Source organism: Plecotus auritus (assembly GCF_963455305.1).
Source record: "Plecotus auritus genome assembly, chromosome: 1".
Lineage (NCBI taxonomy): Eukaryota > Metazoa > Chordata > Mammalia > Chiroptera > Vespertilionidae > Plecotus > Plecotus auritus.
In genome coordinates, this window is record NC_137770.1 from 62,410,568 (window position 1) to 62,426,606 (window position 16,039).

At 38.8% G+C, this 16,039-nt stretch overlaps 1 protein-coding gene across 1 annotated transcript in view; it reads right to left on the reverse strand.

The window, feature by feature from the left end:
• TMOD3 (tropomodulin 3) overlaps window positions 1-16,039 on the reverse strand; it is an 82,403-nt gene that overhangs the window by 8,559 nt on the left and 57,805 nt on the right. The window contains exons 4-7 of the mRNA XM_080654441.1: window positions 9,851-9,973; window positions 8,475-8,564; window positions 4,359-4,489; window positions 2,754-2,861 (exon numbers count right to left, since the gene is read on the reverse strand). Of these exons, the coding sequence (XP_080510567.1) occupies window positions 2,754-2,861; window positions 4,359-4,489; window positions 8,475-8,564; window positions 9,851-9,973 (452 nt within the window). The remainder of the gene's footprint in view (window positions 1-2,753; window positions 2,862-4,358; window positions 4,490-8,474; window positions 8,565-9,850; window positions 9,974-16,039) is intronic.

Genomic DNA, 16,039 nt, shown 5'->3' on the forward strand with positions numbered 1-16,039 from the left:
AAATATTATTGATGGTTTATTATTTGACAAATACTACTATTCCGTAGATTCAGAAATAAAATATGCCTGATGGAACTTGCATTCTAGTGGGAGACCCAAATAATAAGCAAGCAAAATGTAATATCAGAGGGTAAAAAGAGCCATAGAGGAAGAAAAAAAGAGAAAGTAGGGCAGATGGGGAGTGTGAGGGGTAGGAGTGAGGTTGCTATTTTACATAGAGTGGTTAGGAAAGGTTTCGCCTAAAAGGTGACATTTGAGCAAAGACTCAAAGTGATGAAGTGAAACTATGTGGAATACCTTTTGGGAGAAAGTTCTAGGCAAGAGGAACACATGTAAAGGTCTTGAGCTGGAACATGGGTAGCATATTTGAGGGAAAGCAAGAGGCTGCATGGCTATAGTACAATGAAAGGGCAGTAAAGAAGATGAGGTCTGCTCATGTAAGGCCTTATAAGGCCAGTAAAGTATTTTGATTTTAACTTGAATGAGATAGGGAGCTTCTGGAAGGTTCTGAACATAGGAATGAGAATTAAATGAAGTTTTAAAAGAATCACTTTTGATGTTGTGTAAGGACTTGGCTTTGGGGTGAGTGAAATGGAGCAGGCAGCTCAATTAGGAGGCTATTGAAATAATCCAGATAAGAGGAGGTAGTGGCTTACACCAGGATGCTAGTTGTGAAAATGGTAGCAGGGGTGGGCAAACTTTTTGACTCGAGGGCCACAATGGGTTCTTAAACAGGACCGGAGGGCCGGAACAAAAGCATGGATGGAGTGTTTGTGTGAACTAATATAAATTCAAAGTAAAGGAGCGGAGGGGAGAGCAAGAGAACCGGATAGAACAGCTGGATCCGGCCCGCGGGCCGTAGTTTGCCCAAGGCTGGGTTAGAGTCTAGAAATATTTTTTTCAAATTTTTATTAAGGTATTATATGTGTACATATCTTACCATTGCCCCCCCCCCACTCCCATACATGCTCTCACCCCCCAATGTCTTGCATCCGTTGGTTACTCTTATATGCATGCATACAAGTCCTTCAGTTGATCTCTTATTTCCCCCACCTCTCCCTAACCTTACCGCTGTAATTAGACAGTCTGTTTGATGCTTTACTGCCTCTGTAACTATCTTTTTGTTCATCAGTTTATAATGTTTTTCATTATCCCTAAATGAGTGAGATCATGTGGTATTTTTCTTTCATTGACTGGCTTATTTCACTTAGCATAATGTTCTCTAATTCCATCCAGGTGTCTACAAATGGTAGTAATTCCTTCTTTTTTATGGCAGCATAGTATTCCATTGTGTAGATGTACCATAGTTTTCTGATCCAGTCATCTGCTGACGGGCACCTAGGCTGTTTCCAAATCTTAGCTATTGTAAATTGTGCTGCTATGAACATAGGGGTGCATATATCCTTTCTGATTGGAGTTTCTGGTTTCTTAGGAGTCTAGAAATATTTTGAAGACAGGGCTGGATATACATTTAAGGTTGTGAGAAAGGAAAATCAAGGGTGACTCCATTTCTTTTTCTCTTAAGCAAATGAAAGAAAGAAGTTGCTTTGGTGAAAAAGGAAAGACTGAGACAAACAGGGATGGGATGGAAGTTAGGAGTTTGGTTTGGGACTTAAATTTGAGATGTCTATTAGACACCTAAATAAAGCTATTAAGTAGGTAGCTGGACAAGAATATGGAGTTCAGGAGAGAGGTATGAACTGGAGATAATAACATTGGTAGCCATCAGCATTTATAGATAATATATATCAATGAAACAGAATGAGATCACCAAGAAAATGAATGTAGACAGAGAAAAAAAGAGGGCCTATGACCGAGCCCTGGGCTGTTCCAATGCTTAGAAGAGGAGGCACTAGCATGGGGATGGATAAGAGAAGGGATGTCTGGCTGAGGCAGGGGGAGAATCAAAGGGAGAGGGAGTGACGTCTTCAAAGCCAAGTGAAGAAAAAGCTTCAACCATGATCAAGAGGGATTTACCCCAGGAGTGCAAGGTTGATTTAATAAACAAAAATTAATGTAATACACCATATTAACAAAATAAAGGACAAAACCACATGACCATCTCAAGAGACACAGAAAAAGCATTTGACAAAACCCAACACTATAGATCCATAAATAGAATCTTATGCAGATGGTAAAAAATTGGTGTGGAACTTTATGTACTGATATGAAAAGATCCCTTAAGACATACTGTTGAGTAAAAAATAAACTGTAGAATAGCATATATTTTATGACTCCATTTATGTTTTAAAAATTATAGGAAGGAAATATAGGAAAAAATAAATGTAAAAGAGCAGTAAATCATGTACTGCTTAATAGAGAGCTAAATACCAATTGAAAAAAGGGAGTAAATTGTGTTCATAAAATCAGTTTAGTCATCTCAGTAACACCTGGTATGTAGTTATAACTTTGACATTATCAATAGTTAACTTACAAACTGATGTTTGCCAGAGAGGAGGAGGGTTGGGGGTGCAGGTGAAAAAATGAAGGGATTAAGAAGTACAAATTGGAAGTTACAAAACAGTCATGGGGATGTAAAATACAGCATAGAAAATATTGTCAATACCTATGTTTGGTGCCATTCCTTTCTCACAGGACATGGTGAGTTTATATAAAATAGACCCCTAGCTTTATAGGGGGGATCACTTTGTAAGTTATATAAATGTCTAACCACTATGCTATACACCTGAAACTAATATAATATTGAATGTCAACTCTAATTGAAAACTCTTTTAAAAACGCAAGTTACTTACAAAAGCAACAGGGTCATTGCTCCGCGTGGCTGCAAGACTTAAATATTTCACATGTGTGTTGGTTTCCAAAGCCTTCGCAAAATCTTTCAGGGTTGGAATTGGAATATTCTTGAAAGACAATAATGCAAAACATTACAATTTAGTCCAGTAATCAAGTAAATATTTACCGTTTCTCATTAAAATGCTGTCAGGAATTACATAAACACACAACAGTCTACAAATAAAAACAATTAACTCTGCTTCCTCCACATCTATCTGATTTCTCTATCAAGGTACATCTGCACAAACTGTTGACCTAGAACAGAGAATATATCACCATTTCTCTAGCATTTAGGTTAAAGAAGCTCTTGCAATTTTACATTTAATAATTCATATTAAAAGAAGTCAACACCTGAGTATTCAAAGTGGACCCATTTCTACAAAGAGAAAGATGTGGGAGTCCACCTCTGAGTATGATTCCTGAGGCAGGTGACATACTGTTCTTAGTCCCTTAGTTTCAACTACAAAGTATTAAGAGAGATTAACCCTACACTACTTGAAACGTGGAAAGATGTAGTTCTAGGAGGCACTAATTTTCCCCTTTAGTCCCAAGACCAGTTTCTTCCTGTAGCCGTGTTATTTGTAGATCATTACTGTTGATTTACAGAGATACAGGAAGACAATTTTTAAGGAATGAATAAAATTAATGATCAAGTAGGGACATTAGCTTTTCCCACGCTGTTCTTTCCTCCATTCACAGAAAGGAACACCCATTAAAGGAGTGCAGAGGTCTTATTCCCTTGGTTCTTATAATTTCCAGATGTTCCCTCTACCCCAAATTCAGATAAATCAAGATATAATACTCAAGAGAAATGAAAACATGTTCATGTGGTTTTATTTATAATCATTCCAAACTTCCAAACTGGAAGCAACCCACACGTCTATCAACTAATGAGTGGATAAACAAATTGCACGATATCCCAACAACAGAACACTATTCGGCAATATAAAGGAACAAACTGCTGACACAAGCAAAAACATGGATGAATCTCAAGTGCATTATCCTAACTGAAAGAGGCCAGGCTCTAAAGGCTACATACTATACGATCCCATTTACACTACATTCTGGAGAAGGCAAAATGGTAGGGAAAGAAAACAGATCAGTGACTGTCAAAGACTAGCCAGGGCCAGAGAATGACGACAAAAGGTGTGACATGTTCTACATCTGACTGTGCTAGTGGCTGTACAACTGTATGGGTTTGTCAAAACTCACAGAATAATACACTGAAAGAGGAGAATTTTACTTTATATAAATTAAACCTCAAGAAACCTGATTGAAAAAACAAAACCCAAAAGACTAAATGCTCTTAAAAGTAGGCAGTACTTTGAAAGCCAGAGAGAGGTAGTCTCTAGGATTTACATTTCTATGTGATACTCTTTTAAAAAGCAAGTAAGAAAAACACTGTATTACTTTAATTTTTAAAATATGGAAGAATCTGTGTTATCACAGTGTTAGGAGCAAACACTTCACCTTTAAGTAGAAAGAATTATATCAAAACTGCCCAGCTCTCACCCGAGATCCACCTGACTCAGCAATTCAAAACTTACTTTGCCTGGCACACCTACCTTTATATTATTCAAATTAACTTCAACAAGACGAACATCATTTTCTTTAATTCTCTTTAAACTCTCTTCAACGTTGGTTGGATTTGGTGGCTCATCAAATACTGGGACGATCTTTTCACCTTTTACCACATCTGTAGTAACAAATGAGAAAAGCAAGGGTCTAAGTGGCTGATATATTACAGTGGATGCATATATTAACTTGGTAACACATACCACAAACACACACACATATTCAGTAGGGCTAACCTAAAAGTTTCTTCCCCACAATTTCTAAATTATTCTTTTGTGTGCAAATAAAACTTTATTGAATATATAAAAAATAATTCATTTTATTTGTAAAACATCAGCCTTCAAAAATGATTATTTTCATGGCCTCTTGGTGTATTACAAAATTACCACTAAAATACATTTGATAACACATACCAATGATCCCATTTATTTGTTGCAATGTTTAAGATAAAGTTCAAATATAATCAAATTTAACATCTTGTATGATTTCTCTGTGATCTGCTAGTAATTACTGAAAAGGCAGTAAGAATCACAGACTTAAAGAAACAGCCTTGATAAAAACAAGTGATGGAAGTACACCGGTCTTCTTCCCATGGGGAGTACTGCACAATGGGAAAAGGGGTGGACTCTCTATTAGGAAGTAAAGTAGAAATAAGGAATGGGGAGACAGAGAGAGGTAACAGTACACAGAGGAACTACTGAGGCAGAAATTCCAAATTCTACTTCCTTCCTTCACTCCTAACTCCAATCCTTCACCATATATACTCTACCCACACACACAGCCAGAATACAACTATGCAAAGTTGAAAGGGGATCTAGAAGGCTTGAACTCTCTAATGACACTTAACACATTCCCCCCAGAGATATGACCATCACCACCTAGGAAGCATTCTTTCCAAATCTAAGACCCAAAAAACTGCACCTGAATCTGATCAAGCCTAGAGAAAATAAGTTTCCAGAAACATAGGAGACAGAGAAACTTGTAAAATGACACCACAAGGTTGCAATCAGTCAAATCCAGAATGTGGGAAATTCTATGTATCTAATAGCCCAGTTTCTTAAAAATGGCATGAACAAGGGGGAAAGAGGATGAGGAGGGGAACTATTAAGAAATGAAGAGCCCTAACCGGTTTGGCTCAGTGGATAGAGCGTCGGCCTGCGGACTGAAGGGTCCCAGGTTCGATTCCGGTCAAGGGCATGTACCTTGGTTGCGGGCACATCCCCAGTAGGGGGTGTGCAGGAGGCAGCTGATCGATGTTTCTAGCTCTCTATCCCTCTCCCTTTCTCTCTGTAAAAAATCAATAAAATATATTAAAAAAAAAATAAAAAAGAAATGAAGAAAAACTGAAACCTAATGACAACCAAATGCAATTGGTGACCCTTATTTGGATCCTGATTTAAACAAACCAACTGTGAAATGATATTTTTGAGAAAACGGGAAATCTGAATACGAACTGAGTATTAGATGATAAGAAGGAATTATTGTTAATATTTAACTTTGATAATGGTATGTTAAAAGGAAAGTCTTTGTCCAGCTGGTGTGGCTCAGTGGTTGAGCGTCAACCTATGAACCAGAAAGTCACGGTTTGATTCCTGGTAAGGGCACATGCCTGGGTTTCGGGCTCGATTCCCAGTAGGGGGTGTGCAGGAGGCAGCCGAGCAATGATTGTCTCATCATTGATGTTTTTATTTCTCTTTCCCTCTCCCTTCTTCTCTGAAATCAATTAAAAAAAAAAAATTCCGGGGGTTGGGGGCGGGGAGGGAAGTAAATGAGTTGAAAGAGAGGCAGACAATGGATGATATAAGGCTGGCAAAATGTTAAAAACAGCTGAAACTGGGTAATGAATATATTATTCTCTCTTCTATTATGTATGCTTGAACATTTCTACAGCAAAAAGTTAAAAGATAGGGGGAATGGGCAAATCATAGAACACTCACAAAATGGAGTATTATACAGATGTTCGAATGTGGTAGCTCTATATGTACTAACCAGGAAACATGATATATTGCTAAGTAATATATACTATATAGAATGGGTTAAAATCCTCACCACTGACTTTGTGTGACATTGAAGCTAGTTACTCGATCATTCTAAAATCTCAGCTTCCTTATATGCAAATAAAGGATAATATATAATAACTAGAGGCCCGGTGTATGAAATTCGTGCACGGGGGGTGTGTGTGTGTCCCTCAGCCCAGCCTGCACTCTCTCCAATTTGGGACCCCTTGAGGGCAGCTGAACATCCCTCTCACAATCCAGGACTGCTGGCTCCCAACCACTTACCTGCCTGCCTGCCTGATTGCCCCTAACTGCTTCTGCCTGCCAGCCTGATCACCCCCTAACCACTCCCCTGCCAGCCTGATCAACACCTAACTGCTCCCCTGCCAGCCCGACTGCCCCTACCTTCCCTCCCGTGCCGGCCTGGTCGCCCCCAACTGCCCTCCCCTGCAAGCCTGGTCACCCCTAACTGCCCTCCTTTGCTGGCCTGGTCACCCCTAACTGCCCTCCCCTGCTGGCCTGGTCGCCCCCAACTGCCCTCCCCTGCAGGCCCGGTGCCCCCCAACTGCCCTGCTGGCCCGGTCCCCCCCAACTGCCCTCCCCTGCAGGCCTGATTGCCCCCAACTGCCCTCCCTTGCAGGCCTGGTCACCCACAAGTGCCCTCCCCTGCCGGCCATCTTGTGGTGGCCATCTTATGTGTTGGAGTGATGGTCAATTTGCATATTACTCTTTTATTAGATAGGATACCTCTTTCATAGGACTGTTGTGAGGATTAACTAAGAACAATTTATATCCAAGAACTGTGCACAGAATATGGCCCATAGTCAGCATTCAGAAAATCAGCCAATTGTATTAGTTTTAAAAAATTACGTTATTTTATTAACCAATGTCACCCCAATAAATTAAATAAAAAAGAAAAAAAATTAAGTTGTAAGAAATATCTATAGTACGATCCCATTTTTGTAAATAAACAAAAGACTACGCATACATATATAAGTTTATATAAACATAGTACAAAGCCTAAACAAATATACACCAAATTGTTAACAGGGTTGGGGGTGCATGAGTAGAAGGCATAATTTCTATGAACACTTTACTTCTTATCTTATACACTTAGGTATTGTTCATTTATTTATTTATTTAATTTTTGGTGGGGAGGGAGAGAGGGAGAGGGAGGGGGAGGGAGAGGGGGAGAGAGAGAGAGAAACATTGATGTCAGAGAAAAACATAGATTGATTGCCTCCCACATACACCCCAATCAGGGATTGAACCCGCAACCTGGGCATGTGCCCTAATCAAGAATTCGAACCTGCCACCCTTCAGTGCATGGAACAACACTCCAAACACCTAAGCCACACCAGCCAGGGCAGGTATTGTTTAAATGTACTACAAAAGTATATATTACTTTGATAATTTTAAAACATCCCAGACATGAATTTTTAAATCCTGTTTTGTTTTTTTAATTAATCTGAGAAACAATGATGTGAGAAACACTGACTGGTTGCCTCCTGTAAAGGCCCTGACAGGGGATCAAATCCACAACCTAAGTATGTGCCCTGACCAGGAATCGAACCTGTGACCTTTTGATGTATGGGACGATGCTCCAATGAACTGAGCCACCTGGCCAGGGCTCCTATACATGAACTTTTAAAAAAGCATTGTTTTGGGCTATTTAATACTTTTCATTAAATAGACTAAAAGGTTTGGGGGTTGAATAGTTCTGAGGTTTCTCCTGAATCTGATTTTATAATGTAGTTTGCCAACACTGTTGTAGACTTCTTGAAAATCAGTAACATTGAAAAAAGAATGTCAACAAAAGCCAAGTTTGATTAGCACTTATACTGTTTAGCATTACTATTACTCGTGAGGTGAGAGTGGTTCCTATTACATTTGCTGACACATTAAGCATAAAATACTTAACCTTCTTCAATGGTTTTATATATCAATACAATCTAACTGGAATTTTAGGTTTCTAGTACATATATATATATATATATATATATATATATATTTAAAACATTTGGTATGTAAACACAGAAGTAGATACATTGAGAAAACAAAATATATTTAACAAAGAATTAGAATTCACAAAGCATTGTAAATACTTACTTGAAAAATGTTCTTGGTCGACACCATTACTACTTCCCACTATATTACAGAACTGTGTATTTGTTATCAAATTGTGCATTCCAAGAATAGCTATAGAGATAGAAAAAGCAAATTAGTTTTATTTTCATTAGTGTTAAACATAAGAGAATTTTACAACCCCAAATTTCTATTAATGATTTTAACATTCTCTGGACATTTTTTCTACTCAGTTAACTATAGATTTTGCAGCCCCAAAAGGGGAGACAGCATGATTAAAAATCACCTACAGTCTCCTTCTCATCAATGCCTTCATTATTTTCTCCATAGTTCTGAATTCAGACACAGCTGGAGCTAATGCAAATCTACGGTTAGCTCCATCTGGTGGCTAAAAAAAACCTGACACGATCTACTTTGCTGTTCATCCTGTTCACAAGGTTTCTAGCAACATAATGTGATAGATGGCAGGTTTTCAACTTAACCTTCACTATTTTACATTTGTTAACTCTCATTCGTATTTTAGCTAAGAGTAGAATACTAAAAGTATAGTTGAATCCTCACATTTAAGATTAAAGTAGATACCCCAAAAATGACACTTAGGAGAAATTTGGTTTTGGTTTTTGATGCCCTTTTGCATAAATGAGGCAGAGGCTACAGTGTGCCCCCTGTCCATTCCACTCTGATGAATTTACAAGTCCATCAATCCTCACCACTCCCGGAAATAACACACCTGCTCCGGCTGTGGCAAACACTTTGTTCTTTTCCTGGGTCCTTCCTAAAGAATCTTCACGATCTTTTCAAACATGTTAGTTCTTGGGGTTACTTGGGACTAAGACCTCCCCATGTGTCCTATTTTTCTATTTAGGAAAATGGCTGTGTGGGAGAGGAGCTGGAGGAGATACTGGTCTTTATAAGAAACCGGCAATGATGAAAATAACTGGGAGGTTTGGAGTGTTCCATACATACTTTCAGAGAAGTTGGGAAAGTGTGAGTATAGCTCAGGGCTGACTGTCTCATCTGCTTTCCAGTTACCCACGTTGGGGTCTTTCTGATAAAATGGGACAGTAGTTGACCCCGGCAACTCTTTCAGTGCTCAGATGGGACAGCTTCTAGCTGAGCGCCAGCTGATGAAACATTTTTATAGACTTTCAAAATGGGCAGTGTGGGAAAAGATGTCAAATAATACAATAAATTCCATTAACATAAAAATTTCACCATTGAGATAATTTTTAAAAATGACATTCTTTGCGTCAGCTTTAGAGTATAAGAAACAAAGCCAAATATGTGGTCACTGATTCAATAGCACTCTGCTAGGCAAAGGAAGCAATTGCATAATGAGTAGAGGTGTGTGCTGGTCCTCCCCACCTCCACATTCATTCACAATGTGTTTTAGGAGGTACCTGCGAGGTCACACAATTCTGTGTCAGAAGCACTTGTCAAAGCTTCTTCTAATTCTGGATCAAGAGAGATTTTTTCTTCCGTAAAAGTCTGGATAGGTTTCTGTTTAGGGATGAATATTTTCCCTGTAAAATAAAGCGGTTTGTTAATTTACTGTTGTTTTTAACTCATTCCCATTTTACTCTAATAAAAATTATTAAAAGTACTAGAGGCCCATGAAATTTGTGCATGGGGAGGTGTGTGTCCCTCAGCCCAGCCTTCACCCTCTCCAATCTGGGATCCCTCTCACAATCCAGGACTGCGAGCTCCCAACCACTCGCCTGCCTGCCTGCCTGATTGCCCCTAACTGCTTCTGCCTGCCAGCCTGATCACCCCCAAACTACTCCCCTGCAAGCCTGATCGACACCTAACGGCTCCCCTGCCAGCCTGATTGCCCCTAACTGCCCTCCCCTGCCGACCTGGTCACCCCTAACTGTCCTTCCCTGCAGGCCTGGTCACCCCTAACTGCCCTCCCTTGCCAGCCTGGTTACCCCCAACTGTCCTCCCTTGCCAGACTGGTTGTTCCTAACTTCCCTCCTGATGGCCTGGTTGTCACCAACTGCCCTCCCTTGCAGGTGTGGTCCGCCCCAACTGCCCTCCCCTGCAGGCCTGGTCCACAACTACCCTCCCCTGCAGGCCTGGTCACCCTTAACTGCCCTCCCCTGCTGGCCTGGTCCCCCCCAACTGCCCTCCCCTGCAGCCCTGGTCTCCCCCAGCTGCCCTCCTCTGCAGGCCTGGTCCCCTCCAACTGCCCTCCCCTGAGGCCTGGTCCCCCCAACTGCCCTCCCCTGCAGGCCTGATCACCCTCAACTGCCCTCCCTTGCAGGCCTGATCCCTCCCAAGTGCCCTCCCCTGCTGTCTTAATCACCCACAACTGCCCTCCCCTGCCAGCCATCTTGTGTCCACATGGGAGCAGCCATCTTTGACTACATGGGCTGGCCATCTTGTGTGTTGGAGTGACAGTCAATTTGCATATTATTCTTTTATTAGATAGGATGTGCAATTGAAGCTAAAATAAATTCAAGATTGACATGTAATAATTTCATTTCATCTTCAATATGTATTTATAAGCTTCCAGTGACCATAAAAGTTGGAATAAAAAATCTTGAGAAATTTTCCCATTTGTGAAAAATATAAATAGGTTCTTTTTGGAGTCATTATGAGTTACTCTACAATTACTGAATCAAAAAATAAATGAATAAAGGAATAAACACAAAAATCTGTAAAACTTAAAAAAGATTAAAAGACACTTCACTTTCTTATTCTTAAGCAAGAAATCATTACAGTCTCTCCAGGGATGGCAGAAGCAATTATTTCAGAAATTCAAGTTCTAATTGCAAAGAAATTCCTGTATGTCCTGAGTAGTAGTCTGAAACTTCTGATCACTGTGCCTCTAAGGCTCAATGGACACTAGCAAGATTACCTATTAAGAAACTAATTATTCTAGAAACCTATTTATTATGTGAAAATCAGTATTTTATTACCACATGTTCAATGCAAGATTAAAACTATGAAGGGACTAGTAAATGATAATGATATAGCTGCGGCACAAGCTGACCAAACAAGACGCAGTACTCACACATGGTAGGGACTAGGTTACCAAGATTGCCTCTAGTTTTTTTCCCAAGACAGGTGAAAATTCTAATTAGTGTAAATAAGGAATCCTTCCATAATATTAACTCCCAGGAATCTCATCAAGGCTGCTCAGGTATTTTCTGCTAAGCTAATTTAAAGGATATTAATTTCTGATATTATATTTTTTATTTTTAGCATTTCCATTTGGTTCTTCTAAAAAAACAAAACAGTTTCCATCTCTCTGCCAAAATTCCTCATTGCTTCATACGTGCAGTGCACCTTGTCCATCAGGTTCTTTGGCATTTTTGTCATAATTATTTTTAAGTCCCTGAATGATAACACCAATATTTGGGTCATCTCTGGGTCTTCTATTGACTGTTACATTCTTTTAAAATATATTTTTTATTGATTTCAGAGAGGAAGGGAAAGGAAGAGAGATAGAAACATCATTGATGAGAGAGAATCATTGATCGACTCCTTCCTGCAGAGCCCCTACCAGGGATCCAGCCCAAAACTGGGCATGGAATCGAACTGTGACCTCCTGGTTCATAGGTCGATGCTCAACCACTGAACCACACAAGCCTGGTGACTGCTTACTTACTTGACTATGGGTCACCTGTGTCTTAGGTCTTTGTGTGTTGGGCAGTTTGTATAAACGTATAGCAGAGATTGAAAGGAGCATGCCCCTCAGGTCAGGGCTGAATCAACATGCTCTGCAGTTGAGCTGAATGTGGACTTTGCTGCAACATTAATTTGATTCAGTTCCCTATTGGCTTCAAACATTTTGAGAATAGAGTCAGGACTTTCTCTTCAGCAAAGCCTGGGATGAGAACCCTGGTGAGGTTCTGGAGATCTTCTGAGCTTCCTACTTCTTTGAACTGTGGAGTGTGAGAGATTTCTCCCAATGTGTAACCCAGGCTGCCAGCTTTCTGGCCTGATCGCCCCTAACTGCCCTCCCCTGCCGGCCTGATAGCCCCTAACCACCTCTGCCTCAGCCCCCGCCACTGTGGTTTTGTCAGGAAGGATGTCTGGTCTAATTAGCATATTACCCTTTTATTAGTATAGATTATCTTTTAAACTATGATTACCTAGAGTAAACTGCTTGTTTTGGTTGTTAGAGTGAGATTAACAAGTCTCTTGAAACTTTCTACATCTGAATTAGAAGTCTTTCTGCTCAAGTATTTTCTTATCTAAAAAAATGACACTTGGCCAATCCACAATATATAAGGTTGTTTTTAACTGCATGTAACAGAATACCCAATTAGAAGTGGTTTAAACTGATTTTCAAACTTGTCATTCACTTAGTGATCTCATTAAAGTACAGATTCTGATGCAGGAAGTCTGATGTGAGCTCTGAGATTCTGCATTTCTAATAAAAAGTATTTTTTATCTCATTTAATAAGTCCACAGGTATGTGGCTGTTCAGCAGCTCAAGCTTGACATCAAAGATCCAGGCTCTTTTCATTTTCCTCTTTGGCTATAACCAGCATGGAGACCTTTATTCTTAGACCACCAGTCTCAAGACGATTTTGTAACACTAAGTATCGTGTCTTCATGCAACAAGATCAGGACAGGAAGGAAGGAAGGGCACTTTCTCAATTGTCAACTTCTATAAGAAAAACTGTCTTCTCTTCTAATCTTACTGACCAGCTCTGGGTCACACAACCATGTCTCCACTGTAAGGATGTTTAGGAAATAAGCACCTGGCACTTTCAGTATATTTCAGAGATGGGTTTGCTAGTAGGGTAGGATGAATGAATGCATTTGTCTCAATACTGAGCCAAATGAAGTACAGTTCTGTGCTCCCTTAATTCCCTGAACATTTCACTACAGCTGCACTTACACATTCTGCATATCTGTCTGTCTGTGTGAGCTTCTCAGTGTTCTGTTCATCCCTGCATCCTTCCCTGGCACACAGCAGGCAATTTGATGTGTTGAATAAATAATCTGGTAGTCACCTGCAGTTCAACTAACTACTTTTTATAAAGTATAATTTGAATATCCTGGTTCAAAGTCACACAGCAGAGTTAACACTAGAACACAGATTCCCAAACTCTCAACACGTTGCTTCTTCTAATACACTGGTGGCTTTCAAGCTTAACTCTTTAGCAGTAGACTTTTCCCCTCAAGCAAATGCCTATCTATATGGCGGTATACATAATTATCTCAGTACCAAATTTTGGAGTTCTGATGATTATTGAATAATCTTTTATTATTGATTCTCAGACAAAGGCAAATTCTAATCAATACATCCCAATAATTCCATAGTACTTTTCACAGTGGTTGATATTATAAGTAAAGTGGCATACAATTCAAATGGCATACCTTTAATTGCCATTTCACGATAATTACATTTTCCTGAGCTCGATCTCATCTGCACTTTTGGATGTCTATGGCAGTGGCTCTAATACTGGCTACACATTAGATTCACTCAGAGAACTTTAAAAATTCTGATGTCTAAGTCCCAGCCCCAGAGATTCTGATTTAATTGGTCTTGTGTGCTATAAGGAACATCTGGGTTTTCAAAAAAAATCTACAGGGATTCTAATGCATAGTAGCCAAGCTCAAGAACCACTGGATTATGGCATTCACTTACTAAACAAAACCACATAAGCTATCAAATAGCTGCCTATGTCTTATTCTAGGTACCAATGGAATCTAAAGCATTATAAAAATCTAAAATGTTTACTTTTGTAATCTTCATCCACATTCCATAAAGTTATTATTCATATCTAATTTTTCCCCATACATGAACTTTTGCTAATACTTATAAATACAAAATAAATTTCATCAGAAAAAATAAGAATTTCTAAGGGTTTTTAAAAATTCTTCTGCAATATAAAAGTTTGCTATTTTTTTTATATAGCTCTAAAAGAGCTCTCCTGGCATTTCTTTTTATAAGAATTTCTCTGTACGTAGATTTTTGTTGTGGAAGTAATTAGCCTATACAAGATTGTATTTTTAACAATACAAAAAGTAGTTACTACGCATTTCTTCATCGACAGTTTAACACTAATACAGTATAAGAATTATTGTTTAATGTGTACATAAAAATCTAGTTATAGAAAATTAAAAGTAAAGGAAATTACTTTTGTAACAAAGGGTAAAATAGGCAGAACTTCTTTAGTACTAAGAATACCAAATCTAAGGGGCTCTTCCCAAATTGACTGATAGACTTGAACAGACCCTTAACAAATCTTAATTATTTGCATAAAATGACAAGGTGATGCTAAATTTCATGTGGAAATCCAAGCTACCCAGAATAGCCAAACAATCTTGAAAAAGAAGAACAAAGTTGAAGAACTCATACTTCCCAATTTCAAAACTTAATAAAGCTACTGTAATCAAGCCAGTGTATGGTGCATAAGGAAAGACATTTAGATCAATAAAACAGAATTGAGAGTCCAGAAATAAACTAATATTTATGGTCAACTGAATTTCTACAAGGGTACCAGGACAAGTCAATTGAGAAAGAATTATCCTTTCATCAAGATTATAGACCTCAATGTAAAAGTTTAAACTGTAACACTCTTAGAAAAACACATAAATCTTGAGTTAGGCAATGGTTTGTTACCTATAACAAAAGCACAAGCATCAAAAGAAAAAAACAGATAAACTGGATTATATTAAAATTAAAAACTTTTATGGAAAAAATGATACTATCAAGAAAGTGAAGAAACTTAAAAAACTGTGGTACATCTACACAATGGAATACTACACTGCTGTAAAAAAGAAAGAACTCTTACCATTTGCAACTGCATGGATGGACCTGGAGAGCATTATGCTAAGCAAAATAAGCCAGTCGGAGAAAGATAAATATCACATGATCTCACTCATTTGTGGAATATAATGAATAACATAAACTGATGAACAAAAACAGATCCAGAGACAGAAGCATCGAACAGACTGTCAAACCTCAGAGGGAAGGCAGGGGAGGTTGGGAGTTGGGGGGAAGTAAGAGATCAACTAAAGGACTTGTATGCATACATATAAGCATAACCAATGGACAGAGACACTAGCGGGGGGGAGGGGGGGTGAGGGCATGCGCTGGGGGGTGGGAGCGGCCGGGGAGAGGTCAATGGGGGAAAAATGAGACATATGTAATACTTTAAACAAAAAAGAATTTAAATTTTTTTAAAAAGTGAAGAAACAACCCACAGAATGATAGAAAAATTTTCAAATCATAAAACTCATAAGCAACATACCTAGAATATATCTAAAATTTTATTGATAATAAATCAAATATTGATTGATGTAAATCAATAATAAAAAGACAAACTAATTTTAAAATAGGCAAAGGAATTAAAGGGACATTTAATCCAAAGAAGATTCAGCTATCTAACAGCACATTAAAAATGGTCAGTATCATTGGTCCTTAGGGAAATGAAAATCAAAATCACAATGCACTGTCACTGTACAGCTATAATAAAAAAGAAAAACAAGTGTTGGTGTGGATGTGGAATAACTGGAACCCCGATATACTGCTGGTGGGAATATAAATGGTGCAGCCATTATGGGAAACAGATTGGCAGTTTTTCAAGTTGTTAAACACATTTACCATGTGATCAAGCAATTCC